Source organism: Stegodyphus dumicola, chromosome 11 (assembly GCF_044657685.1).
Source record: "Stegodyphus dumicola isolate Sdum_Otavi_A_Nest chromosome 11, ASM4465768v1".
NCBI lineage: Eukaryota > Metazoa > Arthropoda > Arachnida > Araneae > Eresidae > Stegodyphus > Stegodyphus dumicola.
In genome coordinates this window covers 158,182,670-158,196,187 of record NC_140778.1, presented here as the reverse complement: position 1 = coordinate 158,196,187, position 13,518 = coordinate 158,182,670, and the positions used below count along the sequence as shown (strand labels likewise).

General features: G+C 32.8%; 1 protein-coding gene across 10 annotated transcripts in view; it reads right to left on the bottom strand.

The window, feature by feature from the left end:
• LOC118203005 (cation-independent mannose-6-phosphate receptor-like) overlaps window positions 1–13,518 on the bottom strand; it is a 58,143-nt gene that overhangs the window by 28,294 nt on the left and 16,331 nt on the right. For 6 of the 10 annotated variants that reach the window (XR_015043768.1, XR_015043769.1, XM_085826157.1 and 3 more), the window contains exon 2: window positions 6,693–6,740. Coding sequence is in view for 4 of the 10 variants with exons in the window: in XM_085826157.1 (XP_085682283.1) it covers window positions 6,693–6,694 (2 nt within the window). In the remaining 6 variants the exon portion in view is untranslated. Of the gene's footprint in view, window positions 1–5,861; window positions 6,455–6,692; window positions 6,741–13,518 lie in introns of those variants that run through there. The other 4 variants (XR_015043765.1, XR_015043767.1, XR_015043766.1 and 1 more) reach the window with 1 other exon arrangement.

Below are 13,518 nucleotides of genomic sequence, written 5' to 3'. Positions count from 1 at the left end.
CAGAATTAAAGTTTTGTTATTGCTGTAATTAATTGTTCTGATTTGAATTGCAGCTATATCAGGCCCAGTAATTTTATGACAGCCAAGAAATAAGGGATTCTACCTGCTGTTGACTAAGCATTTGGGCACTTTACAAACAACAGAATGAGTATGCTCAACTCTAGTCTTAATTTTGATATAGAACATGGATGGATCTGAGAATCTCCTATCACTAGCCTCTCAATAGTATTTTCAGCTTGACAGTGTTTTAAGTGCCCTCCTGCCATAGTCACCATGCTCATACAGACATCCATGCCTTTTCCAAAAACTGAATCCAGGTCCAAGGCCAAATATGTGCCAAATATGGTAAGATGACTGCCCTACCACCAATCCAACAGAACAATTTATCATCCATGTTGAACAAGTCTTTCAACATGGATGATACCTTTATTTTGAAAGAATCTAATTGTCAAACCAGATAACTTGGCAATTACCCTGCCATCCTATAAACTATAATGATTCTCTTTTAAAAAAATGCATATGTCAGATGGGAAATAATCGGATCTATATTCATTCTTCTGCTTATTTATGTCATCACTGTACAGATGCTTATGGGGTGAAATCAATAGTTACCATATTTGGCACACAATGATGACTAGCATTCCCATTAGCTGAAAAGTTCCACCTCCTCTTTTCCAACTTTCTGTATTTAAAAAAAAATTTTTTTTTCTGAACTTTCTAGAAAAAATTATATTTTCCCTGACAATTTTTTATTTCCTTGATTTTTTGGGATTTGCCAGGTGAGTAAGAGCCCTGCATCACTTTAAAATTCCTAATATAGTTGTTAGATTACTTACTAGGTTACTTATACTTTAATGCTACTCTTATTAGATGGCAAGCAAGAAAAAAATATGCAAAACTCATCCTACTCCAAAGTCGAGGCCAAAATGTTTAAATTTTCCAATTATCCCTTAAGATTTCAGGTTAGGTAAAAGTCGAATTGTAAAGACTGTTCGACAGAATTTTACATCACTTCCCCAAACACCTAAAAAAGCCTCCATCGATTTATACCAACACCTCCTAGAACTAACTCAAGGCCACGACGCGTTTCCCAGGAGGAGGTGTGACGTCAGTTTCAGTAGGGATTGCATTTCATTTAACTCTCCCCACCCAGGACTGTGGTGGGTGGATTTCCGGAGTTTTGACGGTCACTCAGTCAGAAGTCTTCCATAAGAACAGTGGACATTTTCTTTCTTTTTTCAGATATTTCCATATTATAACTATTCCACTTTATTATTGTTTTTCAAATTTTTAATATGGTTTACACATGCTGTGTACCTAACTGTAAAGGGAACTATCCAAATGGTCCTAAAGTACAGGTTTTCTCTTTTCCGAAAGAGAAAGAATTCTTAAATAAATGGATAAAGGCGATTCATAGAAGCAATTTCAAGCCAAAAAAATTTTCGAAGGTAAATTGCGTTTTCTTTCTTTCTTTTTTTTTTAAATGAATAAGTTTATACTTATCTGTGCTTTAAAAAGTGCTTCTGTGTTAAGTATGTTACAATTATCATAAACCAAAGCCAGTACATACATTTATAGAAAGTAAACATATTTAATCTTATTGTAAGTCTAATAGTGATTATATAAATATGATGACTTAATCATACTATTAATTTAATTTATAGCAGATAATACTGTTTATCATTATGCTAATCGTTCAATCTATAGCAGATGGCATTCTTTATCATCATGCTAGTCACTTTGTAGTAAATAGCATCATTTACCAAGTTAAGTAAATTAAACAAATGTGTGACTTAAAAGTAGGATTAGATTAAATGTAGGATTAATAAAAATTCAAAATTGTAAATACATTTTGTATATTGCAAAATGCTTGCCTTTAAATATCTCGATACATTTGTCACAGGAACAGCGTATTTATTAAAATCCGAAGACCTTGAAAAATCTTGATAATATTTTTGTAACTAATACCAATTTTGTTTCTGATATCAATGCGAAAAAATATGCTATTTAAATTTTTGTGAGTTCATGCCTGATATTCTTAAAATTCACTTAATATAAAGTAAATAATTAAATATGAAGTTTTACAAAATCTTGTATTTAATTCTAGTTTAGATAATTAAATCCGATTATAACAATCTTTGCATGCAAGTGTTTCATATTTTTTGTAAGTAAATAATTAAATTTTGGCAACTCTTTATTTGACAAAAGATTTTTCTATCTAATTAGACATGATTCTTCAAAACTAGTTACCTGTTTCACTTTATACAATTAATAGACAAGTATGATTTTCTTTCTATTAGTCGTGAAGAAACATTAACTTATGTTATTTTAGCGGTCCACCAGCGGCCGAGCGGTTAAGTCGCTGAACACTGGTAGTTCGGTCCGAGGTTCGAATCCCGCGAACGGGCTGGCTGCATGGGTGTTTTCGGGGCTTTTCCCCATGTGTAACGTGTATATGAGCCAGTTTCCCTTAGAAAGTCCTCAACGAAGGCATCCCTTCCCTTAGGCAGATAGCCCTCGAGGCTTGGCCGTAATTAAAATAACTTAACCTAACCTATGTTATTTTATGCTACAAATTTTAATGAAATTGAATAATGTATGCTCAGTTTAAAGCCGAAAAACTTCATGTGTAAAAATACAGACAGTTTTGAATAATTCTGAATTGACTGCAAAGACAATTTCGATGATTTTCTTCTTTCTCTTCTTTTCCTCTATTGGAACAATCCTTCCTCTTTTTAGTTGACTGATTGAAAATAAGCATATACATATTATCTAGAGTATTTCGAATTGTATATATTATTTTGAATTGTAATGTATAATTTAGTGCATCCTAAGGGCATTATATTTTAGTCATTTTATTCGGCAGTAATAATGCAATGATAATTGTGTTTTTCATTTGTTGTGTTCAATATCCCAGTTTAGGATTTGTTACATTTGCCTTCCACATAATACTGCTAAACCATGTTATAAAATTTTCCTGTAAAGATCAGACGTTAGCTATTTATATCTATATCAGACCTCTATCAGAGGTTTGATATTTGCCATTTAAAATGCAAAATAATATTTAATTCTCTCTGTGCACCTAATGTCTCAAATAATTATGAAAACTTATTTAAATCGTTGCAAGCTTAGCGTTATTTTTTTCAAACATGAGTATTTATTATTATTCGGCAACATATGTTAAAAATAAGATATATTACTTATACTTATCAAAGATGTTTATTAGTCAAGGCATAAATTGTTGTAAGTATAATTAATACGACTCTTGACCAATAAACATCTCTGATTAATTATATTTGTTTTCAACTAATGATTTTATGTTTTCTACATGATTCCAGGTAAAATAGCTTCACAATTTAAATCAGTTAGAATTTATCTCAATTTTTTAGGATCTATATCCTGCCTTCATGTCTTAAATTGTCTTTCTGTTTAATTATTGCGTACAAATAAAATTCCGATTCATTAAGTGTGAAGTTTCTTTCGTTAACAAGAGTTACTCAGCGATTAAATTTGGTAAAATCAGTAATAACTTTTAATGGAATTAAAAATTCTAGTTATTCGTATCGAAAACATTCTAAAAATAAAAATCTCGGTTCTTCACATTCTAATGAAAGCAAGGTATTTTCCAGATTTATAAACGATGAGAATTAAATATAAAAATTTCAGTTTAATTATAAGCCTGTCAAATGGACATTTAAGAAGGCGCCCTTAAAGTTGGCGAGGACGAAAGTATCCCTACTGCAGTGACGTCACGAACTGCGCGCCGTGGCCTTGAGTTAGTTCTAGGAGGTGTTGTTTATACCCACCAATAACCAGAAAACAGTGTGAATGTTGACTTTCAGAAATTTGTATGCAGAAATTTCAGTGTGCAACCTGAGAATAGATACTGCATTAAAAAAGAACATCTGAGTATAACGTAACATAACAAAATATCCTTCTCCTAGAATCTAGTCCAGTGGTTCTCAACCTTTTGACTAACATGTACCACCTAAACAAAAATTGAAAACCTTTAGTACCACCACTACAAAGTACTACTATCACCACTCTTGAACAAAGCTCAGCTTGCATAAATTTATGAGTTTTCGAGAAAAACTCAATCAGGATTTTGAGGTTTTAATTTTTGAATTTTATAGTTAAAAATACTTTGCTTCTTTGCATACCACCTACTTTTCTCTTGCATACCACCAGTTTTTTCAGGACCATAAATATGTTGAGTTAATTGCAAGTGGACTGTAATATAAATTTAAAATACAAACACCATTAACATTTTAAATATTTTTATTTAACCTTACAAATTTTGCTTCCGATGAAGCAGCGAAACAACCGAACAACCCAAGTTTTTGTAAATTACATTATCGAAGTAACATAGTGTTGCCATATTAAGCAATACAAATATAACCACTTTTAATGGCACAAACGATTAGCTATTTAACAGAGTGGCATTAACAAGGCCTATTTTGAGGTTTCCCGTAGCAAGTGAAAATTATCAGTCTTTTCTTACTACGCTTATAACCAGAGGCTGCTGTTTCAGTTCTGGCTGCAAGACATTCACTAGGTAACATTTTGTTATTCAAGCCTGGTTCATTACATAAAATAGCTGATCATCTGTTAGGTCATCAGTTTCAATTAATTCCTGAAATATTCTAGTGCTTCTATTTCTTCAAAATTCGATGATAGTTTTTCACTACAAATACTTGACAGACTTCATCACTCGAGCCAACCAACACTAGCTATGAAATTGAGTCTTCTTCATTGAAATCATTATGAAAGTACAATGCTTTTTCCTGTAAAATAGGCACACGTTTGCTTGTGAACAACTCTTTCCTTTAACACTCTGAGCATTATGGCCAGCTTTATCGGATCATCAGAAGTTTTGTTACTTGGCATATATTACCTTATAATTTAAGATATTTTGCTTTCTTACTTTCTTTAATAATGTAAATCTTAATGAATGTAAGTTTATGAAAATACAGACAAAAATAAGTAATTGTACAAACTCAATTAAAAAATGCTGTTTAAATATCGATCTTCATGATGGATCTAAAATCCTGCGCCACTCAGAGGGTTAATGCACACTCTGTAACTCTTGACGCACACCATTTTTCTGTTTCAATCTGTTTCCTTTTGCACTCTCCTACTGTTATCTGTTGAACACCAAAGTTGTCAGCTACCTTATGCATTGCCTCTCCTTCCCTGTCCAGCTTCTTGATTCATTCAAGTTTCTATTTCATAGATAAAACAACTTTTGTTTCCTTTGATCGCCATTCTTTCCATACTTGCATAAATTTCAGCTTTTAAATAAAACATTTGTCGAATAAATCCCAACACACACAGACACATAATGGTAAAAGACGGATAACAGACGATAAACCAATCCACATACAATTATAAACTGTGCGGCAATGAATAACAAACACGACTCATAGCATAGACAAGCAGGACTCGTGCAGTAGACTCGGAAGCAACAAAAGAAACAAGACTACAATCTGAATTTGCAATTTTTTTTGTTGACTGATGCTTTCCCCTCCCCTTAATGGTATACCAGGTAAGAAGACGCTACTATATTATATTAATATTTCACAGTACTTTCATGACCAAACTACTTTTTTGTGTGTGTGTGTGTGTATCTTAATACAGATTTTTAGCCTTTAAAAAAAAATTAGTGCCATACTGCAATTTTTCTACAAGAAGTTTCAACTTATTGAGCAACTATTTTGCAAGTTTTGCCTTTTAATTCTACCCCCCCCCCAAAAAAAATGGAGTTTATGTTTCATATTCTTTGGAAATATAAAATGTATGAAATGTCTGAAGATTTTACATCAATTATCACTATGTCTTGCAAGGCATCACAGAGACTGAGAAAGAGTGTAACGGAACCTTTATTTAACTCAAATAAAAGTTAAGAGAAAGCAGCTCATGTGCTTACAAAACATAGCCCGCAGTTATGGCTTAAATCAAAGATAATGAATTGACTTAATTAAGTAAAAATAATTTATCCTAATGGCTATACAATTAACGAAAGGTGCAAGTTGGCCCTGAACTAAAGTTCGGCATGAAGAGACTAATGCGATGCCGCAAAATAAGTACTACTTGCAAGGAAATCAAATTGGCAACATGGTTTTCAGCAGGCAGAACACGTTCCGATTTCACCTCCTAAAATGTTCCTTAAAACATTATCTTCTTTCTTCCTCATTCGAGTATCACACAAGCTAGAAATTTACATTCTAGCAAGAAAATGGTTTGGTTTATTAGATTACAGCAAAGCACTCGAGGGCTATCTGCCTTAAGGGAGGGATGCCTTCGTGGAGGACTTTGTAAGGGAAACTGGCTCCTATACACGTTACACATGAGGAAAACCACGAAAACACCCATGCAGCCAGCCCGTTTGTGGGATTTGAACCTCGGACCGAACTACCAGTGTTTAGCGACTTTACCGCTCAGCCGCTGGTGGGCCCTAGCAAGAAAATGGAAATTAAGAGGTTAGGAACATTTATTAGCATAAAATAACTGGTTAAAAAATAAATGAGATACATTTTCCTCTGCCATAATTTAAGTACATAGAATAGATGTCTTTAAGGATCTCGTTATGAGCTTAAATTATAAATACTTCAGAGCCAAATTCTTATAATGTGGAATTTAAGCTAAAATAATTAATTTTAAATTTACATGACAAAGAGCTGGATCTTACGTACATTTCTTCTATTGCAATATTTCAGCTGCTGAACTCCTTCCATATATATCTGGAAAGGGAAAAGTCTTTAGCAAAAATATTCAAAAGCATAGAATATTACTTCAATTTACATTATCTCTTTTAAACCTTTCTTATTCAAACATTTCATTTAAATTTATGCAAACTTCATTCAACTCATGTATCCTATCATTAAACTCTCTTTCCCACTGCTCTCCAGAAAAAGTGTACTGAAAAGATCAAGACACTGTCTTTTGTATAAGTGCCACAACTCTACCACCTAACCCAGAACCTACACGTTTTAAATTCATAGGACTCACTAGACCTCAAAGACATCTTACTTTCAAAACTGCACTTAATATGCTAACAAGAGTGTACTTTAAATTCAAGTGTTGGCTGCACAGCCTAAGCTTATGCACAAAATTAGCTTCTTTGCTTGTAACTTAAATTCTCAAAAATTTGCTAGCTTTGATTTAAACATCTCATTCATACCATACAAATTTAATTCCTATAACTATGCACGTCTTAATTTACTTGAGCATATACATCTAAGAGTAGTTTTAACATTTACAATACAAAACATAAGACATACTGCATTAAATGAAATATTTACAATACATTAAATTAGAAAATTCAGCTTGCACTTTACTTCAAGTTACACAAGTTGGTTAGAATTTCTTTGTATTTTTATTCAGATTTCCTCATATCAGTCTATCATATTTGTTTTTGTTTCTAAACTAAATTAGAATAAGTATGGATAATTGCAGTTTAACTTCGGAGCTTCCTGCCACTTAAACAACTGAAATAACCTTAAGGCAAAATTCAAAAACAAACTAGTAGCTCTTGTACTTCTAGACAAAATAAAACTGAATCTTAGTAAGTATAAATTAAATTTCCACTTGCCTTTTAATTTTTCTATACTTCAACATTTGTTTATTCATGAACTCCTGCCAAGTGGTATACACACTGGTTTAATGTACCTGGAACCTCCTTCAGGGCGAAGTCACCTCCTCCAACAGGGCTTTCCTTTTCTTGATGCCATCAAGAAAAGGAAGACTCAGACTCTCAGCCCCTTCCCTCAATGTTGAGAACATACTGTGTCCATTGGTCACTTCTTCGGCATTGAATTTCTCACTGGGCTTTTCTACAGCACTTCAGGCAAACCCAAACTCTGAATTTCTGTGGTCTGATCTGCATTGTTGAAGGTTGTTCAGCTGGACACGTGTTGCAGAGAACAATCATTGTTAATTCCTTACTATAGTTCGGCCCTGGCGATGGGACTTTTCGCACATGTTGAACATCCTTTGGTCGTTTGCATGCCCAATTGTATTTCTTTCTTTTTGGTTGCTTTCTTAGCCTCTAGTTCCTTCTCCAATTTGGTTGTGTCTTTATTTTCTTTGTCTGTTCCTCCATATTTTTGGTTCTCTGTCTTTTAACACGTATTTTCAAAGTCAATTGTTCTCTGTCACTGTTCCTCACATGCTCTGCTTTTTCTTGTCCTTCCTGTTAAAATATTTTTGAATATTTGCATCTTATTTCTGTCATAGTATGGTTTAATCTGATCTATGTTAGCCACTGTCTGCTTCCCATTTCTAACTTTTAAATAAATTACTGATTCTTGAATATTTTCAATCAGTACTTGATCATTCTCATATATTGTACTTGATCAATTGTAGTGATCAATTGTATAATCAATTGTACTTGATCATTCTCATATATTTTTGCACCTATTACTTCCTGTCACAAGACTGCAGTATTTGGCTTCTCAGCAGTGGTACCTGTTAGTGCTTCATTTTTCCACTTGCAACCAACAGTATCAAACTCACGAAAGGATGGGAAGGTTGTACAATCTACGAAAATAAAACTGTTGATTTCGATAAAATATTGCAATAAATCAACGAATCCATACTGATATTTCACAAAATAAAAAGATTTTCATTAAACAAGAAAGCAGATAATAACGATTGTTCAAGTATGAGTGACAAGGCTTCGAAACTGGCGTAGAATAAAAGAGGCGAAAGCATTTAACTACAAGGAAAGTTACTTTGAGTTTGCTTTTACTTCAGTAGATGTAAAACAGCATTAAAATACAACGATGACAGATGTATGCAGCCAAGTAAGCTAAAGGAAAATTTTGAAACCATTCCCACTTAGTAAACCATTCCACTTCATCCTTACTTAGTCGACAAATCTCCCATTTTTTTGTAGTAGAAAGTTGCAAAATTTACAAAAGGCTGTGTACTCATGAAACAAGTGCCAGTTCTAAGTAATTGACAGCTAGTGTCTTTCGAAATAGCTCACACAGTGATGAAGTGCATAAAACTGCACATTATCACAGAAGAGCTGTTATCAACATAGCTAAAATTATGGTACTGGAACTCATTTCTAAGGTAGTTAGTTGTAAGCAACAACACTATTAGAATTCAATGTATAGATCATATGTACAAAGAATTCAATCTGTAGCCCAAAATTTCAATGATTAGTTGATAGAGAAAATGAAATCATTCTGCAATCAAATGAGGCTACCGGACAGTACTAAAGATGCAAATCTTATACATTAGATATGCTTCCTGGATGATAATGTTGACGATCTTCTGTAAGAGCATCATCAGAAGTGTAAAGGCTCAAGACTTATTCAAAATGCTTGACAAGTTTATAAAGGAAAATGATTTAGATAGGAAAAAAATGCATTATATGTATATACTGATGGTGATAAATTAATGTACGGCCACTATGCAGGACTACAGGTATTTATTTGCAATGAAACATCGCATGCTGTGTGGATGAACTACATTATTTACTATGAGCTTTTTGTATCGAAGTTCCGTAGTCTTCAGTTGTGTATGGCATTAGAATGTGTCAGAGACGTACAAAACTGCATAAGAACTAGACTGCTGAAAGCAATTTTTTTCAAAAACCTACACAAGGATATGGAAGCTGAACACACGGCTATGCTATATTGCATTCATGATGGCTTAAGCATGATAAACACACAGTCTTGTGCCTTCAGATGGCATCAAGAATTTCACTGCAAGAGGAAGCTCATGCGATCAATAAGAATTTTGTCGAACCAGACATTTTGCTGACACTAGCATATTAAGCGTCATTTTTCACAAACTAAATTCTTGAATTTGTCCTTATAGGGCCATGTATGCACATCTTGAAATTTGTAAAAAAGATTTCAGTGTTTAGGAAAAAGCTGGAGTTGTGAATAAAAAAGTGAATGACGATAGTGGTGAAGATTGTTTTCCTACATTGTACCAATACACAACTTTTAATAAACTTCACATTCTACAGAAATTGCTGTCTTTTTTCATGGAACACCTTTCAAAGTTTACTGACTGGTTTGCAAAATACTTTCCAGAAGATAATGCAGAGAAAATTATGTTGATTCAAGATCTTTTTCATTCATCAAAATAAGATAGTTTAATTAGAAGTTTTGGATTAAAATCAAAATTTAGAATGTAACTTTAAGTTTTAAAGCTTTAAGGATCCTCATTCCCTTTGCAACATCCTATCTGTGTGAAGCTTGGTTTTCAGCTGTCGCTCTAATAAAGATGAAATAGTGCTTGAAAATCAATGTGGAGCCAAAAGTGTGAATAGCTGTTTGAAGCCAACTAAGATTTGGAAAACTGTACGGGCATCAAGAAGCTCACCTGTCACACTGAGTTTCTAATTTGTTACTGAAGGTTTCTTTTATTTGTATGTGTTCTTATTCTGTGTGTGATTATCATTATGATAGAAATATTGCAATTAAGGGTGTTGTGAAAAAAAATACCCAAACTGTTAGTGCGCCACTTACTGAAAACGTTTGGGAACACCTGCATTATACAAATTCGTAACACTACTTTTTTTGTACGATACAAATTCAGTCTTAAGACATAAATTATATTATTATGTAGAAGATTGTAAAGAACTAAATTAGAGGAAACTAAAATTAAAACAAAATTTACAGAATACTGTAACCTAATAAGAACAGTATACATAAAAGACATTTTTTCTTTACCAGAAATCAAAGCATATAAAAAATCATAGAAAATTACATAACTCAAGCTAGATCATGTGAATTTGCATAATTAACTGATAATTACAAAATTATGTGGTGTTAAGAGACTGCGTACTGAAAGCAAGAGTATTACATGAAACTCAATTAGCATTAGGAAAAGGTAATACAGTACAAAGTCTTTAATCTGGACGTCCATATCCGGAATGATCTATAATCCAGACTTCAAAGCTACAAACTTTCTGCGCATGCATAGCGCTTACGCACGTGCATAATACCTTTACGCATGTAACTGTACCTTTACGCATGCACGTTTAATGTATAATGGACGGTATAAGCTAGGCTAAAGTTATCTAATTATCTTTTCAGTTAATGTTGCAGATTGTGTTGTTCTTTAATTTTCTAATTGGATCCGGCTTATTATTTTTTGCAGACTGTTAGAGCAATTTTATAAAAAGTAAGCTTGAACTTTCGATTATGTCAAAAAGAGTTTCTGATTCTGGAGCTGCTAAAGGATCTACAAAGTGAAAGCATGTTTTGATGTCTATCAAACAAAAAAGGTATAAAGGCATGACGAAAGAGACTGAGAGGTTAGTGAAAACGAAAAAATTTCGATTGACAAGTTAGTCGGTATTCTCGGCACAGCAATTCTTGTACTTGAACAGTGGAACTTTGTAACTGAACAAGAAATTATGTCTGTTTATAGAATTAAAGAGAAAGTATTAGCACATAAAACGAAGCAACTTAAACAACTTACATTAAAAGAAATGTTTAATAAAGTAAAGAAATAAATATTAAGTTTTTTTGGGTAAATTCTGATACCCTTTAGATCATAATTTCTCTTTATTTCATAAATTACAGTTTCATATTTTTTATTTTATAATTTCTGCATGCCATTTTACCAGATTTAAACTGATGATCTATAATCCAGAAAAACCCCTAAACCGGAATTGCCAAAGTTCCGACAAGTCCGGATTAAGAACTGTGTACTGTATATGCAGATCTGCAAAAATGAGCATACATCAAATGAAAATACTAAAAGATGAAGATACTACAGTACAAAGTCCTTAATCCGGACGTCCATTATCCGGAATGATCTATAATCTGGACCTCAAAGCCACAAACTTTACGCATGCGCGAAAAGAATGCGCATACATTATGCATGTATATAATGTATGCTTTACATATGCGCGCATTGAAAGAAATGTTTAATAAAGTAAACAAACAAATATTAAGCTTTTTTTTTTTGTAAAATTTGATACCCTTTAGATCATAATTGCTCTTTATTTCATAAATTACGGTTTCATATTTTTAATTGTATAATTTCTGCATGCCATCTTACCAGATTTAAATTTATGATCTTTAGTCCGGAAAAACCCCTAATCCGGAATCGCCGAAGTCCCAATGAGTCCAGATTACAGACTTTGTACTGTATTATAAAAATAAAGCAAAAGAAACTACGTAAACATGAGAATAAATTAAAGGGCTAAATAATGAACAAGGGAAAGGACAATAGTTTTGTTTCACAAATGTGAAACATTTCCCGAATATCAAAAATGGAAAGATGAAACAACGTGAAACATTTCACGAATATCAAAAATGGAAATATAAAACAATGTGAAACATTTCAGGAATATCAAAAATGGAAATATGAAACAATGTGAAACATTTCACGAATATCAAAAATGGAAATATGAAACATTAAACCCTTTGTGGTCGGATTAAATTTGGAGATGGGTATTGTACTGGTTGGTCCGTCAATAGAGCAGGGATACATAATATGCAAGTTCATGATGGATAAACAAGATTTAGTAATTCTTTTGTGAACTTTAGATATATCTTTATTCAATACACTCATCTAGTGATATGTTTTTGTATAAAAATTATGTTTTATAATTCTCCTTCGTGTGATATTTTTCTTCGATCCTGTCAAAAAATTAGTTTTTCATTGTGGCTGATCTGTGTACGTAAAGTTTCTCCAAGTACTAAATTCATTTATATTACTATTCTCATCATTTTCTTCTGTTTCACTGTCGCTAGATATTGTTAACTGCCTTACTCGTCGCTTCACGGGAACTATGTCACTATCAGAGTCACTGCAATCGTTATCACTTTCTCTATCAGAGTCAGTATTGAAGAGGCCAAAATAAAACTCTTCATCGCTATTGTCAGTTTCACCGAACACTTCTTGCGGTAACTTTCTTTTTGCCATTTTGGGGAATTATTTTGGAATACTTTTTAAGAAGAGAGAATGTCTAATTACTGTTAAATACAATTTATAATAAAATATTCTTTAGAATTCTGCAAGGTATCATCAAACGTTGTCAATTTCATTACGTTCAAAAGACCACTGACTTGCCACTGCGTCTTGCATGGCGAGCACTGGGTCACAACTTTTGTTTAGATTACATTACATTATCTCCAATCGATGGAGCACCGTACTGGTTCGTGAATAATGAATAGGTTCTTTAGGCATTGGATGTTAATATAGGAAAAGTGTAAACTGATACATGAATGCATACAGTATACGATTAGTACAGTTCCTTGCTGTGGTGGCTGAGAGCAGACACACAACCAGAACAGTAAAAAGGCTGCGGTGGCTGAGAGTGGACATATGACTGCAAAGGGTTAAAAGGAAAATGATTTTGCGAACCAGTGCAAAAGCTACATAATAATAACAATAATAATAATAATAATAATAATAATAATAAACATGCTATCAATGAAAACAAAAATGAGAAACAAATTAAATTCCTAAATTACAATTCTGATCTGAAGTAAAAGATTTTATATAGAAATATTAAGCATTATTTCAGATATAAAAGAA